Source organism: Dermacentor albipictus, chromosome 1 (assembly GCF_038994185.2).
Source record: "Dermacentor albipictus isolate Rhodes 1998 colony chromosome 1, USDA_Dalb.pri_finalv2, whole genome shotgun sequence".
Lineage (NCBI taxonomy): Eukaryota > Metazoa > Arthropoda > Arachnida > Ixodida > Ixodidae > Dermacentor > Dermacentor albipictus.
Window position 1 is genome coordinate 8,281,829 of NC_091821.1, and position 20,352 is coordinate 8,302,180.

At 44.6% G+C, this 20,352-nt stretch overlaps 1 protein-coding gene across 1 annotated transcript in view; it reads left to right on the forward strand.

Annotated features, from left to right (window-relative positions):
* LOC139050832 (nose resistant to fluoxetine protein 6-like) overlaps positions 1-20,352 on the forward strand; it is a 60,392-nt gene that overhangs the window by 33,922 nt on the left and 6,118 nt on the right. The window contains exons 2-5 of the mRNA XM_070527849.1: positions 6,668-6,879; positions 7,906-8,017; positions 13,569-13,653; positions 17,164-17,240. Coding sequence (XP_070383950.1) covers positions 6,668-6,879; positions 7,906-8,017; positions 13,569-13,653; positions 17,164-17,240 — 486 coding nt within the window. The remainder of the gene's footprint in view (positions 1-6,667; positions 6,880-7,905; positions 8,018-13,568; positions 13,654-17,163; positions 17,241-20,352) is intronic.

Sequence of the window (20,352 nt, forward strand, 5' to 3'; positions counted from 1 at the left end):
CGTAGCAGTGCACGTATCGCTTTGTAAGCCTGCGACGCGTGCGGCCAACGTCCGAGAATCTTGGTCTCTGAAAATAGTCTGCTATTTAATCAGTTTAACTCCTTCCGAAGAACGTCGCGTTCGATCTCATCGAGATTACAAAAAAGTAACACGTGCTCGATCGTTTCTTCGCATTTGCACGAGTCACAAATCGGTGTGTTGGTCATTACAATAAGGAATGAGCTGGCTTTCGTAAAAGCCGCCCCTAACCAGAGGCGGCACAATGAAGTAGTACAGTAAAGTAGCAACTCTGAAGGGCTACCTTGGAGTCACAAAAAACTACCTACTTTTGAGGTATGGCTTGTGCAATGTAATGGACAGCGGAACGTAGAGCGGCAAGTTCAGTTGCTGTAGAGGACATTATATGGGACACTTTGAACGTAATTGGGACTTGTAAGGCTGGGATTATAATAGCGCCTGTTGAGCTGGTGTCTGAGACAGATCCATCGCTGTAAATGTGCGTTCTTTGTTCATATGCCTCGTTCAGTAATGACAGTGCGAACTGACGTAGATCAATTGTTAATTGATGGTCCTTCTTCGTAATTCTCGGAATCGTGAGGCGTACTTGTAGCTGTCGTAGGCACCATAGGGGTAACAGTGGTCTTGCTGTTGTTGTAAAGCCCGATGGAAGGTAGTCTTTTTGTGTCGCAACAAGTTTGTAAAATGTGGTTTGAGGTTTTTGTGCTGGCAAAGCAGTAATATAGTGACTGGGTACGCGACACAGATGTTGAATTTGTGCGCTATGGCGGTCAATTGTTATATATGCTGGAACCAAGTAGTCGCTAGCAATCATGGTAGAGTCGAGACTGATCGTGGTAGTGCAAGGCATGTCCGTGCAGCCTGGCCTTGCAAATTATTGAGGGCACGAATGTTTGTTTTACATATCTTGGCCAAAACCAGCAAGCTGTTGCGTAAAAAGCCCAGAAACAGTGCTCTGTACAGCTGCAGCATGGACCGTACCAACGTGCCCCAGGTCTCTCCGCACAGGAACCTCATTATATGTACAATCGAAATTAGTCTCTGCTTCAAGTAGATGCAGTGGGGGCTTCATGAAAGGTCCCTGTCAATAATCACACCTCAGAAATGGTGATACTTCTGGTATTTGATACCCTGGCCATTGAGGGAAACAGGGTACGGTGGCGTGGGTTTCGCGCGTAAACGCGATTAACGCGCATTTTTCGATGGACACACTACGGCCTTGTTTGCGGAGATACGAACAAGTTCGGGTGGCTGCCCATTGAATTCTTGCGCGAACTTGAACCAGAGCCACCGCCGAAGGCCAAAGACAAATATGATCAGCGTACATTGATAGGTAGATTTTCTTGGTTAATATTTGAGTAAGGCCAAGCATAGTTAGGTTAAAGAGATTAGGGCTGACTACGCCACTTCACAGGACGTCACTGTGACAACAACAACAAAATTACAAAGAGAGGGTTAGCTATGACTAGGAGACAGTGTTTTTATTGAACACCGCAAAACTGATACAAAACTGATAAAAAGAAAACTGTATACATACTGCCAACACACAAACCATGGTGGGATATGAGCGCACCGCACATGAAACGTTCCGCTAAGGCCAGTAGTTTAGCGACCACTTTCCTAAATAACTTTTTTTAGCCCGCACATTCGTGCAATTATTACGTAGGTTGTTGACAACGCTGCAGCCGACAATTCCGCAGCGCTGCACATCTGGTACACGAGATCGTGCTGCTGGTTACCGGAGCGTTCTTTACCATTCATGCCCACTCAAGCCGGCGGCAAGAGGGGCGTCTTCAGGGTGTCATATATGTCTTGAGACATATACGACATCCCCCCTCCCCTCCCCACCTGGCACATGGCACACGGGGCCCACAAGTAGGTCGAGTAGGTCAAGAGGACAGTGAACTATACTAATTCCAGGTTGGTATTGCGCAATATTTGGCCAGGCACACAGAGAAACACACACCACAGAGCGCTACTTGGAACTGTCGTTTTATCCCCTTGTCGGTGGAATAAATACAAAAAGATACTCAAAGGGGGCAAGCAACAAAAAAAAACTAACTTTACAAATAGGGCCATCCACCAACGCGCCATGCTGTACCAACACGCCCAGTCTTCAAACATGGAACTATACTAAGTTGGTTGCACTCTCGTAACTCCCACATGGACGTTTAATGTTTTGCCTCGTCATAGCTGGAACACCCTGTAGATAGCTACTACCTTCGTAATCATGGTAAGACGTCTCAGTTCCCCGAACGCGTAGCAAATCTGGATTTATGGTATCTTTTAATGCGACGAATTCAAAGCACGCGACAAATGGAGCGGTGGTTCTTGGCATACAACAATTACAAGACGTCCCTCCAGATGATGCACAACTCACATTCATTTCTTTTGTTCCGTGGCGTCCACTTGATAATTTCGAAGCAAAACTAACAGTTCGTGAAACTTAACCTGAAATGCTTCTGAAACAGTCGATACAATAAAAGCGACGCCTAAATATAATTCGAGTGGCACAGAGCACCGTTGCATCCCCGTCCTTTGCCATAACCGCCATATGAAGTGTCTACACTACTTTGCATGACGTCGCCCAGCTAAAATAAGGTTAGAAAAATAAGACCCGTTAAATAAAACCCGTTAATTTTTGAGGCAGACCACACCATAAATGCAGGGAGTGTCAGCAGTTGCCAAGGACGTTTTCATTAGCATAAAGGTATCGTTTTCTGAGAAAGCACACTGTTACATCAGTGCTCCAAAGGGACGATTGCCTTTACTATTAGTAAAACTAGCGAAGCAAACCTTCTGAGTAAGGCATTGGCGGTGAACAAGAGACGGACCAGAGAAATGGTCTCAGGAAAAGTGGTTCATGAACAAACAGTCTCTGGTTGAAACGTGCTTGGTATAAATGGCCCCGGGCGAAAAGATCTTGCATGTAAAGTAGAAAAAGTAGTTGCAAAGGCCAGGCGACCAGCAGTAAATACTGCTTTCATCATACACCATGAGACAAACTACAAATAAAGCCGCAGTATGAAAAGATATATATTGGTGAGTCTGGATGTGCACCAGTGTTGCATTGAAACAGCTGTCAACGTCTAGAGTTGCATATTGTGGAAAACCCTTTGCTTGTGTAAAGTTTTACACATTTCTGGTAAGCTCTTGCATAATTTCACTCGCACATGAGCAATCGATTTCGTCTGATATATTGCAGCTTAACTCCCAAGGCCTTTGCAATGTTAGTGAGAAGGTTTATTGTTGCAAGCTAAATAACATAAGTCCGTCGAAAGGACTAGTGCCAGAGGCTCTAGTATGTTAAAATAAATGTTGAAGCAAGATACTAAAGTATTTTGATCCAACATATGATTTTGAAAGTTGTAGGCGAGTAAACCAAGTGAAGTTTGTGGCGAACGCCTTGTCCTGTTCACTAAGACGTGAAGTATCCACTCGTCTACTGTAGATGGAAGCCAAAAGACAAGCAATCATTAGGAAACCGGGAACAAGAGGTTCGGAAACGTGGTCGCCACCCGACAGTGTGGAAATCCATCGACGCTTTACGTTCAGTAGAAAAAACTGGGACCATGACAGTGGCCTAGGACAGATTCGGTGCTCCCGAAAAGAGCAGTAAGTCGGCGTTTGTTGTCAAGTTGAACATACACGTGTATGAACTGAGTACACGCCCACGACGACAAATATTTGAAGATACGTTTCGTGCTGCAGGGATTACACTGCGGTTTTAGCTTATCTGTACAGGATAGAAGCGTTCGCGTAATGTTGCGAGACTTTCCCAGCCGCTGACCCTCCTGACGAAACTCGTTACTTATCTAGAGGTGTTTCTATCTGTTGCATAAGGCAAATTGTATCTCATTCTGTGAATACTAGATGACGACGCATGTAGTTCGCTTTCCTGTCATCGCCAATTCAGCTCTCGCCAATTCTGTGACCGCTGAGTTGTTTGCTTCAGGGCAGAAACTCGCGCAAAAGAACTTTGTTAGCTGTAATAAATTGCGAATTTATTGCCTCTGATTTCCGAACATCTTCCTGAAGGAGTCATTTTCTCCCTTGGGGCCATTTAAAATGCGGAAGCATGTCTATGCCTATCCAACGAGGAAAAAAGTCCGTCCGCCCATCCATCCCGTAAGAAGGTCGCTTTCAAGATAGGTCCAGCATTAGCGAACGACTTCGCCTTCATGCTGCCTCTCACTTCAACACGAACTAAGTGGCGAGAACGCAGCGCACATGAAGGTATCAGCACTGGGCGTGCTATTTCCCCATCGCAGGTCGTTTTCAAAATAAGGTCCGCTCGGCCGCGCCATACGTAGCCACCGGCAGATCGAGTACGGTTGACCACAGTTGATAATGGTTCGACGCGGATGGATAAGGTGCTAAAGAGCGATAACGGCTTATAATTGTTGAGACATCATCAGTGCACCTGGCGCCGCCACCTGCAGTAGTTTGCTTGCGTCATCAATTCACCCTGCGCCAAGTCCGAAGGAGTTCGCGTCGCCGCAGCGCAGTTGTCTATACTCATCGGATCAAGTTCCATAACACTGATAATGACACCGGGCTGTGTGGAGATGAGCAAGTAGCACAATGCTTACGCATACTTAGACGGCTCCCAGAGGAGTTTCTGCATGACTTTTTTTCTTACAGGTCACTTTCTCTGGGGCCATTTCTTCCAGGGCCATGTATATGGGGAAAATTTTTCCCGAGCATATTGCTTTTATATACTGCGTCACAGCTAACGTTAGGCAGGCTCTTCGACGAAAAAGAAAGACTTACAAATACGATCCAAAACACCATCCTAAGACCTACAGTGTTCTGTCGTCACATCTCTGTGCACCGAACACCGTATGTCTCACGCTCGTATTTTGCGCTATCTTATTTAAATATTGTTTTTAGTGGAACCGCATGGCTAAGTTAGCCGGGACAGCCTAAATACACCCGAGTAAGCTCGTGGCAACATCGAATTTGTTTTCGCAGATGACGCTAAGTGCGAAGCACTGACATTTTCATCATCTAATGTGTAGGTCGCTTCAGCGATATGGTTGATGAAAGAGCTTTCTGACCACTGTTTTTCAATATGTCAGGAACAAACGCCTCAGTGTGTTATGAGCGAATACAATAAGAAGAATCGAGGGGTTCGATTTATAGTAAAACCTTAGAAGCAAACAGACAATGAATCTAGGGATATCATGGGGCAATTTAAGGGTTTCAGTTTTTTCTTCAAATACAGAAATAATAAAGAATGAGGCAGGTATCATACGTCCTTTCAGCTGCAGACATGATATAACACGCACTACGGAGGTGTCATCGTCGAGCATAGCATACGGAACACTGTAAGCCAATTTTCCCCTTCAGAGTGTTTAACTGTCGTTAAGTCATACCCTTGCACCCTTACAAGTCTAAGAGTGCGAGTTATAGATTTATCTGCACCCTTAAGGACCTTTAACGGTGTAAATCGGCATACAGTGAAGAAGTGCGCCATGTGCCCGGTGGGTGCATTTGTGCATCTGCGTTAATAGTCATAAAAAATCAAATTTGCGGCAACTTCTAATAACGAGTAAGTGCGATGTATCGTTCTTCACGTTGGCTTTCATAAAGTAATTAATATATATAAGTATTAAAGATCGGGTTGAAAACCTATATGCAAATGACAGAGAAAAACAAGTGTAGGAGCTGGTTGGCAACTGCCTCCGGAAGGGGCGCAATGCCCGCCTACTCTACAGGAAGGATTGCTAAGGTGAAGTTGCTGTTGACTTATGATTTGGACTGTTCATAAGTGTAGCCGGATGATACCGTGTTTTTTCCGGCACCCGGCATCTATTATTGTGGGATGTGACGGATAGAAAGGGTCCTCGAGGTCAAACTATCAGTTATTTACTAAAAAGGCTACGCTGACTACGCGAATGCTGTTTGTACAGGTGGTTTCGGCGCTCTGTCGGGCATAATTTTAGCGACCAGGTCACCAAGTGCATGGGTAACAAAACTTTGCTATCTAATTTCTCATAATTTGTAATTGTGGTATAGGTTTATACAAGAAAATTGAAGACCATCGTATTCGAAGTCAACTCTGTTTCAATTGACTTTGCTTTGCCCAGGTATTCTTAATAAAATTTAACGCTAAGTACGTTAATTCCGCATTCACATGCTCGAGTCTCTGATGAAAAGGTGAACCGTAGGCGTGACACCACCGATTTCGGGGGAATCTAGTCTTGTTTTTGCCAGGCGATATCAGGGCCTGCATTCACAAAAATGTTCTTACTCTAAATGTGCTCGTAAGAGAGGATGCCAGTTAAACCGCGATGTCGGACATAATATTAGAGAAGGCGGCCGGCCATTGGCAAACAGCAATTACGAACGAAAACCTTTATGAATTCGGCCCGAGAAGCGCAGATTTTATCAGCTCCGCCCGGCTTCTAGACCGGCGTGCTATACGGAATCACTTACGTCGCATAAGGGATGTTATCTTTGTGTCAGTACTCCCGTTTCTGAAGGGGAAATTAGCGCATCGCGCTAAATTTGTAGGTTATGACAGCCTCTGGTGGGAAGGAAAAGGCTTATTTTACAAAATACCGAATATCACCCATCTGTGACCAGGACGTCAATGCGGCCTTAACTGAAGGCCAGACGTTCGGCCATTTTGTTCTGATTGCAGTTTTCGACGCTTCGGGCAAGTACCCGACGGGGGCTCTGCAGGCCACAAAGTCCGACTTTGGCGCATTCGACGAGTGCCTGGAGACCGAGGTAAAGGACAGTCACGGCTATGTGGCGGCGCGTGGCCAGTACTGCGACCTGCTTTTTTTCGCCGGAAACAGCAGCGACATCGATAAATACATCCTCCCCGCCATGTCAGTGGTGGACCCTCGGGTGAGTCTGTACACCGCACAGCGTGCCTGCTGGAGGAAAGAAGCGTGGTGTAGTGGAGGTAGGCATGCACTTTACAGGAACTTAAAGGCGTCCCTCAGCGGCAGTGTCTAGCTGCCAGAGGTCATGGCTGATTAGGTTATAGATTGACCGATAAAATCACATTGTGGTACAAATGATACATGGATCCCTAGTGGTCCATGGTGATGAGCTACAGTCCTCATTCATATTCGTATTGACGCTCGTTGATTAACGTGGCACAAGTTGGCTACAGCCTTGATGCACGGTTTTTGCCGTTAACATCCATAACTCGTTCTCGTTCGATGCATAGTACCTTCTTCGTAATTGTTCTTCACTATTTGCCGGCCACCTTCTCTAATACTATGTCCAGCATCAGGATTGATTAGAATTCGTTCTTACAAACATTTCTAGCATAAGTGAAAATTGTAGCCAATTCTAATTCTCGATATACTAGAGAAGGCGGCTGGACAATAGCGAAGAGTACTTAAGTACGGGAAGGTTTGTGAATTCGGCAAGAGTACTTAAGTACGGGAAGGTTTGTGAATTCGGTACCTGTTTCTTGACTGAATACTTATTCTCAAAAAAGTACTTATGTTAGAGCTGTTCGCAATAGAAATTTCCAAACTATCCTGTTGCAGGACATTAATAAAGGCAGCCGGCCAATGGAGAAGATCACTTCTAATGGATGAGTTTTGTAAATTCGTCCAAATTCACAAAGCTTCTCAATCATAAGTAATCTTTGGCATCGGCTGGCAGCCTTCACTAGCGATAGCTTAAGCACCAAGGTTACCTAGAATATTTTTATCAGGAACAGCTCTAACTTAAGTACTTTTTCGTCTCTCCTACCGAAAATTCGGTGCTACATCTTCACGTTATTATCATCTCCAAAAGTGCATGCGACACTTTGCCCAAGCCTTTCGCGAATAATTTAGTATCGATGCACTTTGTGAATGGGACAAGGTAACCAAAGTAGATGAAAGCATGCGTGTGCTCTCTTTTTTCTTACAGATCACTCACTTCAAAAGTCACTTAGCAAACCCCAATATGCCAACGTTCCGCTTAGGACTGTGCGTGCTGAATGAGTGCACTGAAGAGGAGCTCCAAGAACTGATTAATGCAGGTGAGTCATTCATTTCAATTCTAGAAATGGTTGGCTCACGGTAACCATTCTAGATATAGTTATTACCGATTGCGATATCTCAGTCGTTATGATGTTGCGTTGCTAAGTTTGACCTTTCGGGCGAAATTACTGGCCGAAGGTGGTCGCAATTCGGCGGCTGTTAAAGGCAAGACTGCCAGTGGGAGTGCCAACTGTGAAGGACACAAGCAAGAGTTTTGTCAGACGGGAACCACGTCACAGGCTTTACAGACCGATGTCTGCATATCCGTCAAACAAATTCACCGACGATTGCGATACTTCCTAATGCGAAATCTGAGCGTAGTTCTTCGTGTTTTCATATCGCGATACACTGGCTGGCGCGTAGCAATCTGCCTCGTGCGGCACGTTGCAAACGGAGCGAAGTGTGGCAAGAGTGCCACGGTAATAGAGATCGCGAGACGCAGCGTGTGGGTGACGCATGCGCGCAATACTACTAGCCAATACTAGCCGTACTATAAATTATGAAGAAAACATCTGATTTCCAAGCATTCCCCCATTCCCGGCGTTATATCCTGCCTTTTAATTTGACAAGTGCGCGGGCGATTGCACGTTTCCAAAACAACTTGGCCTCAACCTACACGATAGTAAGCTACATACACAGAGGTGGCCACAACACAGGCTCTCAGCCAGATCATGCTAGACTCTTGCGAAATTCCTTCTACTCACACTCAAGACAAATGCTTGGGTGCAAAGCCTCTTTTCAGTCGTTCAGAAGACAAATTTTTCGAGTTCTTGGATTTGAACTCCTCGGCGTTATCTTTTGCACGTTCTGCTGGCGCAAGCAACACACTCCAGTGATATCACTCTTGGCAATCGCTCGTCGCGTCTTCGACAACCGCGAGTACCGAAAGAAGGTATAGGCTGCGGGGCCAAACAAAGCCTAACAAACTTGTCCCACTAAGATTCAGTACACGCCAAACTAACTTTCCTTACAGCCGGCTTGCTTTTTTGCCAATTGCGTCACAACCACAGGTGCGGCGAGCGTGCCGCAAAAGTATCCCAAAAAGTAGAAAAATTAATTATAATAATTTTGGGCGTCAGAGATGCATCACGAACTTTCCCCAGTAAGATTGAATAGGTGCGAAACTGCGGCACACGGCCGAGCTGCTTTTCGTTAACTGCGTCACAACGCCGGGCGCGGCCACTGTGCATGAAAAGAACCCCCAAAATAATGACATTTGTTTTAATAATGTTGTGGGTCAGAGAAAGCGCCAAGACTTGTCCCGGTCGGTAAGATTCAGTACACGCGAAACTGCGTCACAAAGCCGGGTTCGGCGAGCGTGCCCAAGAACAACATTTATTAAAATGTTGGGGCTTATAGAAAGCTTCGCAAACGTCTCCCAGTACGGGTCATTAACTCAAATTAACTACGCCAGGACGGCCGAGCTGTTTTTTGCTAACTGCTTCACAAGTCTCGGTCCCGTGCCGTAAAAGTCTTAATTGCATGACATGACAGTGCAGTGGCGCCATGTCGAAGTGCACAATGAATGCTAGAATACGACGGGAGCCCAACAAACACGCTACATCCAAAATAGACGGGTCGCCGAACAGGCGAGCTTCACATGCGCAACCGGCCTCGCTGGTTTCGGTGGCATGTCAGGCGCATGACGCATGCATCTGTCACGCCTGGCATGCCGTTTGCTAGTTGCTAGGTAACGCAAGAAAAATAAGTCGCAAAGTATAGGTTCATTTATATGCAAACCTTCTTAGCTTGGGTGCGAAAGAATAAAAAAAATGAAACGTCTGAAAGTTCATTTCACATTCTTTTTTGCGACGCTCGCGTCAACTAAGGGATGGCATTAACACTAGCCGTGACGTCTTTCCTGTTGCCAGTTTTCGCCGAGTGTCCCCTCTTGTTGATTTTTTTTTCTTCATGGCCGTATTTTCTAACGATCCATTGCATTTTCAATTCTTTTCTTGTCATGCGTCGCACCTCTCGATCGGCTCAATGCATGACAAGAAATGAATTAAAAATGAAGTAAACAATTAAGAAAGTCACATTTTCGCCTGAAAGGCGAAACAACGATTGCGACAGCTAATTAGCAGACAGCAATACGAAGTAAGGATAGTAGTTTTATCGGCCGTGCAAACTCGTGAACATTCGCTTGCTAACTAAATTAACAAGCATGGTGTCACGCGCGCACAGGCAAACTGAAACACATCTCACTTGATGAGCGCCGACATTCGCTGTCAAAACGCTTGCGTGAAGAAGCGCGGCAACAGCAGCGAGCGAATTGACCTTCATGCTACCTGTCGCTTGAAGTCGCTTCACTCGCTTCAAACTAAACGGGGAGAACACCGTGCACATCAAGCTATTAGCCCTCGATGAGCACTCTGTACACATCACAGGTCGGTTTGAACACAGGGCCTGCGTGGCTGCCGTGGCTGTCTCTACTCTTCGCAGATCGCTTTCAAGGTAGGGTTCACGTGGCCGCGCTTAGCCATGTCATATGCAGCCACCTCCAAAGTAGAAGCCCCCTCCCCGGTGCCTTGCACGGGGAGGAGCCTTCCTCCCTTCCGTGCACGAGATCAAGCCACCATTCACCGCTTATCCTCGCACGGTTTCACTCTCACCAACAGCATACGCCGAATGACCACGGTTTTGTCGCACTTGGACCACATACGGAACATCACGGCGATGCCGATGACGGAAATGCACCTGGAGTGTCCATATAATTGCTGTCGCAATTAAATATGGCCACTGTTCTGCTTCTATTCCGAAAGCAATTATTGGACACACCAGGCGCATTTCTGATGTCTCCTTCGGCGCTGCCGTTGCCGTCGTTCTGCATAAAATTCAAGGGTAGTAACATCGTCTCCGCGCGCCATATACTGCATGTGCGAGGGAAAGCGCGCGGGGGTGCGGGGGTGCGAGGGTGAGATGGCGGCTTGATTTCGAGCGCGCAAGGCAGGAAAGCAGCGAGAAAGCTCGTCATATGTCATCGAGCACAAGGCACTGAGGAGGGGGGGGGGGAGGCGTTCTGCTACGCTGGCTGCTGCGTATGGCGCGGCCCCTATCTTGAAAGAGACCCTTGATAGGGACAGAGCGCGCCGAGTGCTTATAGCTTCTTGTGCTCTGTGTTTTCGCCGCTTAGTTCGCGTTGAAGCGACAGGCAAGACGAAGTTCAATGCGCTGGCTGCTGCTATTTTGCTTCCTCACTGCAGCGATTTTACAGCGTGTTTTCGCGGTCATAGAGGGAGATGTGTTCATGGACCGTATAGCGTAAAATTATTCCAATATGTTTTTATTCCAATCTCTTGACATCAAATTTGCGTAACCGCGACGCAAGCATCGGGCGGTCACCCGCAGGGTTGTATGAACAAACCAATCAAATGATCCACTCGTTCATAGGAGGTCACATTTGTTTGCTTGAAAACCGAATAACATTGCCTGCACTAAGGAGCTTGTCTTATCTAATTGGCTCACAAGAGGCGAGGAGCATGCTCAAGTGGAGAGGAATTCCATGGGGCCGAGCCACTGCATTGAATATCGATAACCGGATGTAGAGGGTGGTGCCCGCGCCTGCGATTGGTCCGCTTTCTCTTACTTAGCTTGCGGTGGCTCGTAGACAATGGCGTCGGCATGCAACGGAAGCTTAAGAATGACGCTAAAACGGATCCGCAGCAAAGAAGAGATAGGAAGAACGAGCTTGGAATCATACGAAAAGTTCTCGAAAACGTTGCACGGCCACGCAAGAAGTTTTATTACACGCAAATAAACCCATGCTCTCGGGCAGGGGCGCGTAGCGAGGGCCGGAGTGATTGGCAGCAGCCATATTTTATTCCTTTCAGAACGGGGCAGCCTGCGGCTATTCAGAAGAAAATTCAGTTTTGTTCGCATATTAATGCATCTTTAACGCGTACGCATCCCTTTGACGCGGTAAGTTTTTGCGGATTTGTGACGTCGCGTGAGAGGCAGGTGAAGTGGGTGCAGCTCGAAAACTCTTGACTGATAGCCGAGGGCTAATGGCAAAAAGGCGTCGAATCAGAAATAACTACTTTTGCTTTGTTCGGTCAGATTATACATAATCAGTACGTAAATGTCATATCAGACGGGGAGCTTTCGAGGTTTTCGTGACGTCGCGTTACAGACATGTGAGGTGGGGGTGGTCCAAAAAAGTTTTTGGCCAATCGCGGTGGGCAAATTGCAGAATTGGAATAGAAAATTTGGAATAGTTTTACGTTGCCCCATGTTTGCTTGTGCGCAGCTGAAGCCATGCTTGTTAATTTAGTTAGTTAGCGAATGGCTGCAAGCTTGGACGGGAGATAAAACTACTATGCTTACTTCGTATAGCTGTGTACTAATTGGTTATCTAAATCCATGCTACGCCTTTCGGGTAAAATTGTGATTTTTTCTAGAGGACGAATTGAAAGCGCCGGTTGTTCAACATGCGCTAATGATAGCCAAGCCATTTTTTTTATATCGCTGGTCCTTTTGTTAGAAATCGAAAGATAATACAACACAAAGGATGACTTGAGGGAGTCAACTTCTTTGGGTGTTTCTTTTTGTTATTATTATTACGTTAACAAAAACAAGGTGAGCTTCCTTAGAGCGGCTGCTCGCTCTACTATTTTTTACAGAAATGTAACCCATGTCCTTAAGGAACTAATGAACATTACATACTCAATATCATCTGTTTTCCAAAACACAGACGAAAAGAATATCTTAACTTAAGATGGACTGCGAGCAATATTTGGTTGGTCGTGTGCGACTGCGATGTATTGCCACCGTCAGACTTTACTGGAACTCCAAGGTACGTGGCTCGCTTAGTAGCCAGTGCCGTGAAAGATCGGTCACTGAATCTGAGACGAGACTCCCACCTTAACACACCCGGTCGGCATGCAGCACCTGTCGGCAGTGGGCGTAACCATTGTGGCCTAAACATATTAAATGCGGCAGCTAATGGAATGATAGATTTTGCTGTTGACAGGCACCGCATGCCAGCTTGTGGCGATGACTGCCAAGGCTGTGCAGCGCTGCCTGCTTGCCGAACACCGCGTTCTTTTTAAGTCTTACGGCCGCAGTACCACTTTTTCTTTGTAGTTTGAGCCAAATTAGGCAAAATTCTTTGTGCATTGAAGGGAACATCGTTTAAAAATTCAGTATACTGGATCATCACATCCTATCCAAGACAAGGTACGTTATATGAAATGAGAAGGAACTATTATTAGGAAGGAACTGTATTTGGAAATGCAGTAAATCTACGGATTACAGAACAGTGCTGCAGCATGTAGTGTCCTTAAGTTCAGTGTGTTGTCAGAGATTGTCCTAAAGATTATGCGGGACGTGTCGATGTGGTAAGTTCGTAACTTTTGTTTTAATCTTTCGTGGACGAGAAAATATAACAGCGCACAACTTAGCCAAAGCTGCGACGTTTATGAAACAAACTATTGCTCAACTTTGAAATTCTACAGGTAGAGGAAATTGATGTCTCATCGCAGTTTAGCCATCGCATTTGCGTTTTTATGCACCATTCAATTAACCTTTCACTTAACATTTGTGCCATTTCAGCGGCCCCTCAGGGACTAGACCTCCGGATTAAGGACTGCGTCACAGGCGAATTTCCCCCTCTCAGCAGAACAGAGATTATTATCACGTGAGTGCAGCATTTTCGGCCTACTCGCTACTGTAGACGCCTGTGGGCCTCAATAAAATGTTTTTCCGAGAGTCCGTATATATATATATATATATATATATATATATATATATATATATATATATATATTGTGACGCAGCAGTTCTCACGACGTTAATTCCGCGTCACAGATGCGGCGAACCGACCACGCCCACAGCACGGATCATACTCGAGAGCCAGCCCCACAAGTGATGAAGGAGAAAAACCCTATATGAACCCCACACGATGATGATCATGTACAGCTGACAAAAAATAGCTTATCAATTCATACACTATATATATATATATATATATATATATATATATATATATATATATATATATATATATATGGCCCTATAGCTAAAAGACAAGCATTAGTCGTCATAAGGAGCCCATCCCCGAAGAAAGAGTTTGGGCTTTGGTGTTGTCTCGGTAAACGTAGGCACCTGTAAAAGCTTCATGGGATTTCGCCCTAAGTGATGACACTAATTTACTTCCTGGATAGTAAAACAAATGCTTTTGGATGTAGTGTATTTTTTTCTTTTTGTGACCTTAAAGTTTTTGAAAGGTGAGTATAGCCCGCTCCTCATAGGTTTTTTTTTTTTTTTACTACAAGAGCCAAAAGATGGATATTGCATTTGTCCACATGTCCGTCTTGTCCGTTATACACCCACGATATGGTCATGGTCATCATTCAGAAGTATCTGTCACTGTCGAGCTACATTTTTATCCTCTGCACCACTTTCACCGTAGATCGGCAAAAAAGCAAGCTCCCCAATCCTCACGCTGCTGACTACTCAACTACTGGAAATCGACTTATATACGCATGCCCGAGGCCCGTTCAGGGACTTATTTGCTTTTGGAATCGCTTCTTATTGGCGACTGATGTGTTGCAACCCCCCCCCCCCCCCCCCCCAGAAGATCTCTTGATAAAATACTGTGTTTAGAGGCGGGAGACGGCATCTCTATGCAGAGCGAGGGAGTAAGCGGAGAGGAAAGATATAGCGAGTCGAGCGTTCGGTATGGTGTTATGAACTGCAGAAAAGGGCAAGGGGGAATAGGAGGCGGGATAGAGGCTCGAAGTGAACACTGCGAACACTCCGTACGACGCACACAAGAACTATAACCGACCTCTGAGGCCGGTGTTTCTAAAAAAAATTGCAGTAGCGCACGAGCAACTTTCTACACCATCGACAGATGCCTCCAGGTTCCAAGAATCTTCCGTTTCAGAAAATGTTTTTCAGTTCACTCGGCTTAACGAGGTCTGTAAAGAGATCAGTGCTCTGGACATCATACTGAGGGCAAGTGAGCAACATGTGTTCGATAGTTTCTTCAGACCAAAAAGTATCACACGTTGGTGCATCGACAATTCGAAGCTGTAAAGAATACGCGTTCGTGACTGTCACACCAACGGTGCAGGTGTGTTGCATCCCCGTGGGAGAGGCTCGTTGGCACTTGTAGTCGAGGGCACGTCGAATCTGCATCTAAGTGAAGTATAATCAACAGTTTCCTCACGTTTGGTTGCCTTGAAAACAGCTTTCCTCTGCCTGAACACTGCGATGAAGGCTTAAAAAGGCATGTCGGCAAAGTGATGCTGCGTAATGCAAATTTTGTGTAAACTCACCCTATTCGAAACGAACTTCGTTGATAGCTATCGTGGTGTGTTACGGCACAAAAGCCTAAGTCATGTTGGCGTCAATTTTCCCAAAAGCTGACGGCAAGAAAGTGCTTAAACCACTTCCATAAAATTACCATACGCATCCGAATTTGAATTCAGTATGAATATTTTACGCAATTACTCCCGAGTGAATTTAGAAAAGGACGGACAGTAATGTGCATTGTAACACACGAGATGGGACAGTAGGACATAGGGTGCCATATTGTGCTTCATAAATTAGTGCCAATGATTGCCTTTCAGTTCTGCGTAATCAAACAATAGATCATCACAAAATATTTGCAATAGGTACTTCATTAGCACACAAACACAAAAGCGCATCACATCTAGTTGATTTAATATGGAAGTGTTACACATAAATTGCAGCAAAATATGTGTTGAACATACGACCACTGGAAAAAAAGGCACCCAGGGCAGTCAAATAAAAGCGCTTACAACGCTAATTTTGCATACCACTGGGATTGAAGCTTGCGGCCTCGCGGCAATGTGTACCTCAGAACCGGATGCACTAGCCACTGTGATATCGCGTAACATTCGCGCTTCGTAAATTGCGCAAGATTTATAGCACCACGCAGGCTCTGTGAGGGGTTGTACTTGTTATTTTATTTCGGAGACCACGAGAGGCACTAGTGTGGTGGACGAGGAGGACGTTGTGTGTATCGTGGAGAACAAGTTGTTCTTAAAGCTATGGCGGTGTCCGCTTGGAGAGCATGTTGTGGTCGCAGTACTTGGACTCAACAAGAGAGAAATTGCGTAAGTCTAACGATTTAGCACTGTCTCTCTTATTGAAATGAAATTAAAACAAAAATATATTCACCGCATAATGGTGCCGAGTACATCTTTTGGCCTAGCAAGAAGAAAACACACACATATATATATATATATATATATATATATATATATATATATATATATATATATATATATATATATATATATACATATCTAGTAAAACCTCAAATGGGGCTAAGTGATGGCATCAATGCTGGCGTATTCGAGACTCTCGCGATGTAATGAATGGGAAGCAAAGAAAACCGAGGAGTAGGATTTTTTATTAGTGATGCCATCAGAACCCAACAAACTCACCAAGGACAGCATAGGGGAAATTCCTTGTAATTATTAGTTGAATTAAAGAAATGCCAAATTAGTCGAAGTAAAAGTGAAGAAAGAACAACTGGCCGCAGGCAGGACACGAACACACGTCTTCACGTTACGTGTCTGTTGCGCTTACCAGTTCAGCTACCATGGCGTCTTTTCCCCATCCACTTTTAGGGTATTTAAGGGGGTATTTCTTGGCCATATATATATATATATATATATATATATATATATATATATATATATATATATATATATATATATATATATATATATATATATATATATATATATATACGGTAAAGAAAGAAACAACGACTTAGGTCTAAAAAGCCACCGCACACCACAGTTTTACGCTTATGCATACAATCTATTTTTTAATCGGTGCTCCCATAACTTATTGACGCTGGTGTTCTTTATGTGCTTATTTACGTTCTGAGCACGAGATTTACACATCGAGTTCCGGTTGCGCGTTTGTCATCGTACGCTATTCTTCGTGTATGAATTTTTGTCCTCTGCTTTCTCCTTCGTCTACAAACTTCCTTTGGTAGGGTCGCGTCATTTCGTTCCCTGCCGTTCTATTTTCGCTTATTTTTCTTGCTGTCTCGAAGTCAACGTTTCGAGATAGCCGGACATTCACGGGATATGTTTCCACAATTTAGAGTTCATAAGCAGCAGCTGCAGAATTTTTCATTGCATTCTTGCATTTACTTCAGGTCAACTTTGGGCACCATCGCCTTCATGATTGTTCTCGGAACACTTACAGATGTACTGGCATCAAGGAGAAATGGGAGTAAGTAAAGCTTTTTACTGAGTGCGTCGCAACTGTACGTGAAAAAAAAAAAAGACATGTAGCCGGACAAGCCTTCAAGTGGCGTCCGCTAGTAATTGCTTTAACTTCACAGTTCATACAGCTGTCTTCATTGCAGTGGTGCCACACGGAGTATCAAAGGTGTCAAATAAGTACCCCTCATTATTGTTGATGCTCACCACTATCGTTTCTTTTATCAAACCACTGGACACTTGTAGATCTAGTCTCACTGTCTCATTGACAATGTTAGTGAAGCTAGATATCTAAATGGCCTGCTGCGGTGGTACAGTAAGAGGACCGCAATGTCATGACATCAGCGAATTTTCGCCGCTAGACTAACATGCCGCTCTCAACTTCATGTAACAGGAATACGGGCACCTTACCTATAAATATGAATCCCTAATAGTTGTAGCTTGGGCGAGCAGAGCTGGGGTATAGCTTGGCTCAAGTCCCATCATGGGAGAGATTTTGGTTTTTCTTGAAGAGGCGCCATACGAAGCCAGACATGCGACAGGTTCGAAGTGGCTAGAAGAGCCCAATGTTTATTTGTATTATACACGAAAAGCATTCTTTGGCTCTCCCGCACAAACAGCATTACAACGCTTCATGATTAATCATTGAGGCCCCATCTATGGAACCCTAGCGTTGCAGAGAGGCGAGAAATCCAGCGCGAAGCGGGGTGTAGTGCCAAAGAAACTTATTGTTTTTAAAATAGCTATGTTTTTCACTCTCACCTTATTCGGGAGCCTACAGAGGGGGGACAGAAATATCCTAAAAGCAAAAAATATTGGAACACTTGTGTGTGTGCGTGTCTTAAATTAACGTAATTAAATACCGAGGTTCTTCGTGCCAAAACCGAGATATGATTACGAGGCACACCCCCATATAGTGGGCGACTCCACTTTAAATTCGCACACCTCGGGTTTTTTAGCGCGCATTTTTGGGCTTTCTTTTTTAGTTTCGCCCCCATAAACATGTCGCCGCAGCCTTCATTTAAACCCGTGAACTCGGGCTTAGCAGCGCAACGCTGAAGCCACTACGCAATCACGACGGGATGTGTGTACATGTGTGCGTGCTCATGTGAAAAAAAGTACGTGTTTTCTTTCTTTCTTTTGGTTTTGGCATTTTACAAAATCTGCCGCGCTTGGGATGACGCTCCCCGAAACTCGCCGTGGTGGCTGAGTAGGTACGGTGTTGTGCTGCCGAGTACAAGATCGGCAGCACAACACCGGTTGAATCTCCGGCTCTAATCAACTTGGTGTCTTACGGAAACACTCGGTTGCAAGCTAAAAATAGCTTTAACGTTTACGGGAAATGCACAATATGGCATATAGCAAATGTTCAGGAATGCTTTTCCCCTTGCTGTAGAAGAACATTTCATGCAACTTACAAAAACAGTTAAAACATAACAAATGTTCGTAAGTGACAAGACGCATGCATTGCGCTCACATTGTATACGACAAAAACTATTTAATACGTAATTATTTCTAATACACTAATATTAAACCTTTGCTACATTGATTAGCTGTGTGGCTTTTAATATTGGTTTGGGAAAATTCATGTTCTATTTTTTTATTTATGCTATCTAGATTAGTTTTGTACCAACTGTATCAGCCCATGACTAACATTTATGCTTATATAGGGCTCAGGTGCACCCGCCGCGGTTGCTCAGTGGCTATGGTGTTAGACTGCTAAGCACGAGGTCGCGGGATCAAATCCCGGCCACGGCGGCCGCATTTCGATCGGGGCGAAACCACCCGTGCACTTAAATTTAGGTGCACGTTAAAGATCCCCAGGTGGCAAAAATTTCCGGAGTCCTCCACTACGGCATGCCTCATAATCAGTAAGTGGTTTTGGCACGTAAAACGCCATAATTTAATTAATTTTTAGGGGCTCAGATGAAATGCTCGAGTTTGTTGTATAATGTTTCCACTGAACTGACTGATTGATTAAAGGTTCTATTTGATGGGATAGCACTTGGGTCTCATCCGAAAATGGAAAAAGGGGAGAACGTCTGTGCGGGCTGTAAGGCGCGATACGAAGAGCAGGATCTAGAAATGGTGTAACAGCCACGATATAATTGACGCAAGCCAGTAGAGATTTCAAGGCGGCGCGAAGGTCCTCTAGGTCACCCACCTGTCGGATTCATATCTAGTAGTTCGTCATGTCTTGTCGCCGCAGGTGCTCAATAAAACCTTCATTCCTATATTCATTCATTCATTCATTTTGATGAGGGTGGAATGCAAAAACGCTGTCGTACTTCGATTAGGCGCATGTACAGAACACTTGGTGATCATGGTTATCCGGGCCGTTCACTACGGCAACTCTCAAAGCCGGAAAGTTACTATTGGAGCTTAATGCCAATAATTTAATGTTTTTTTTTCGTGAGGTATTTCCAGTAATAAATGTTCTCAGCTGCTTGTGTTGTATTTTAGATGAAGTAGTTAGTGCCAAAAGTGACCAAGAGATGGCGTGAATGTTAGCTGTGGGAATATGGCTGAGGAGCGTTTTAACTGTTTTCTTTGTATAGAGCAAATATGCAGGCTAGGGTTACAGTGTGCTTCTGTCATTGTGTGGTATTAACTATTTTGTGCTCAATTATAACATATGTGTATGTAGACAACGTCCATTTTTATAACTTTTCAGAACTGCGGCTTCTATTTTTTTTTTCATTTGCATAACACAGATGTACTCAGAGCCTCCAGTTGTCCCATATCCAGTATCTACCAGATGTTTCGGCGAACACTTTTGAAATTTTCTGAAAATTGCCTGTGGCAGATAGCAAAATTCTGGTCCATGAGCTGGTGTACTCAAACAGGCGGACATTACTTATGCAAAAAAAATAGAAATGCATAATCGACTAAATAAAAAAAAATCACTAATTAAGTCTTTCGCTAATCACCTGATAGCACATATTGCAATTTACAAATTCTAGCCCGGGATTTTGCATGGTGGATCCAGTTGGAAATAATGCGGTCGCGTTCCAGTTAGAGAAATGCGTTGGCGTTTCAGTTACTTCTATGCTTCAATGTATAAAACGACGTTTTGTTAAGAAAGTAACCGGAATGACAGGCGTTTTTACCGCACATTTGAC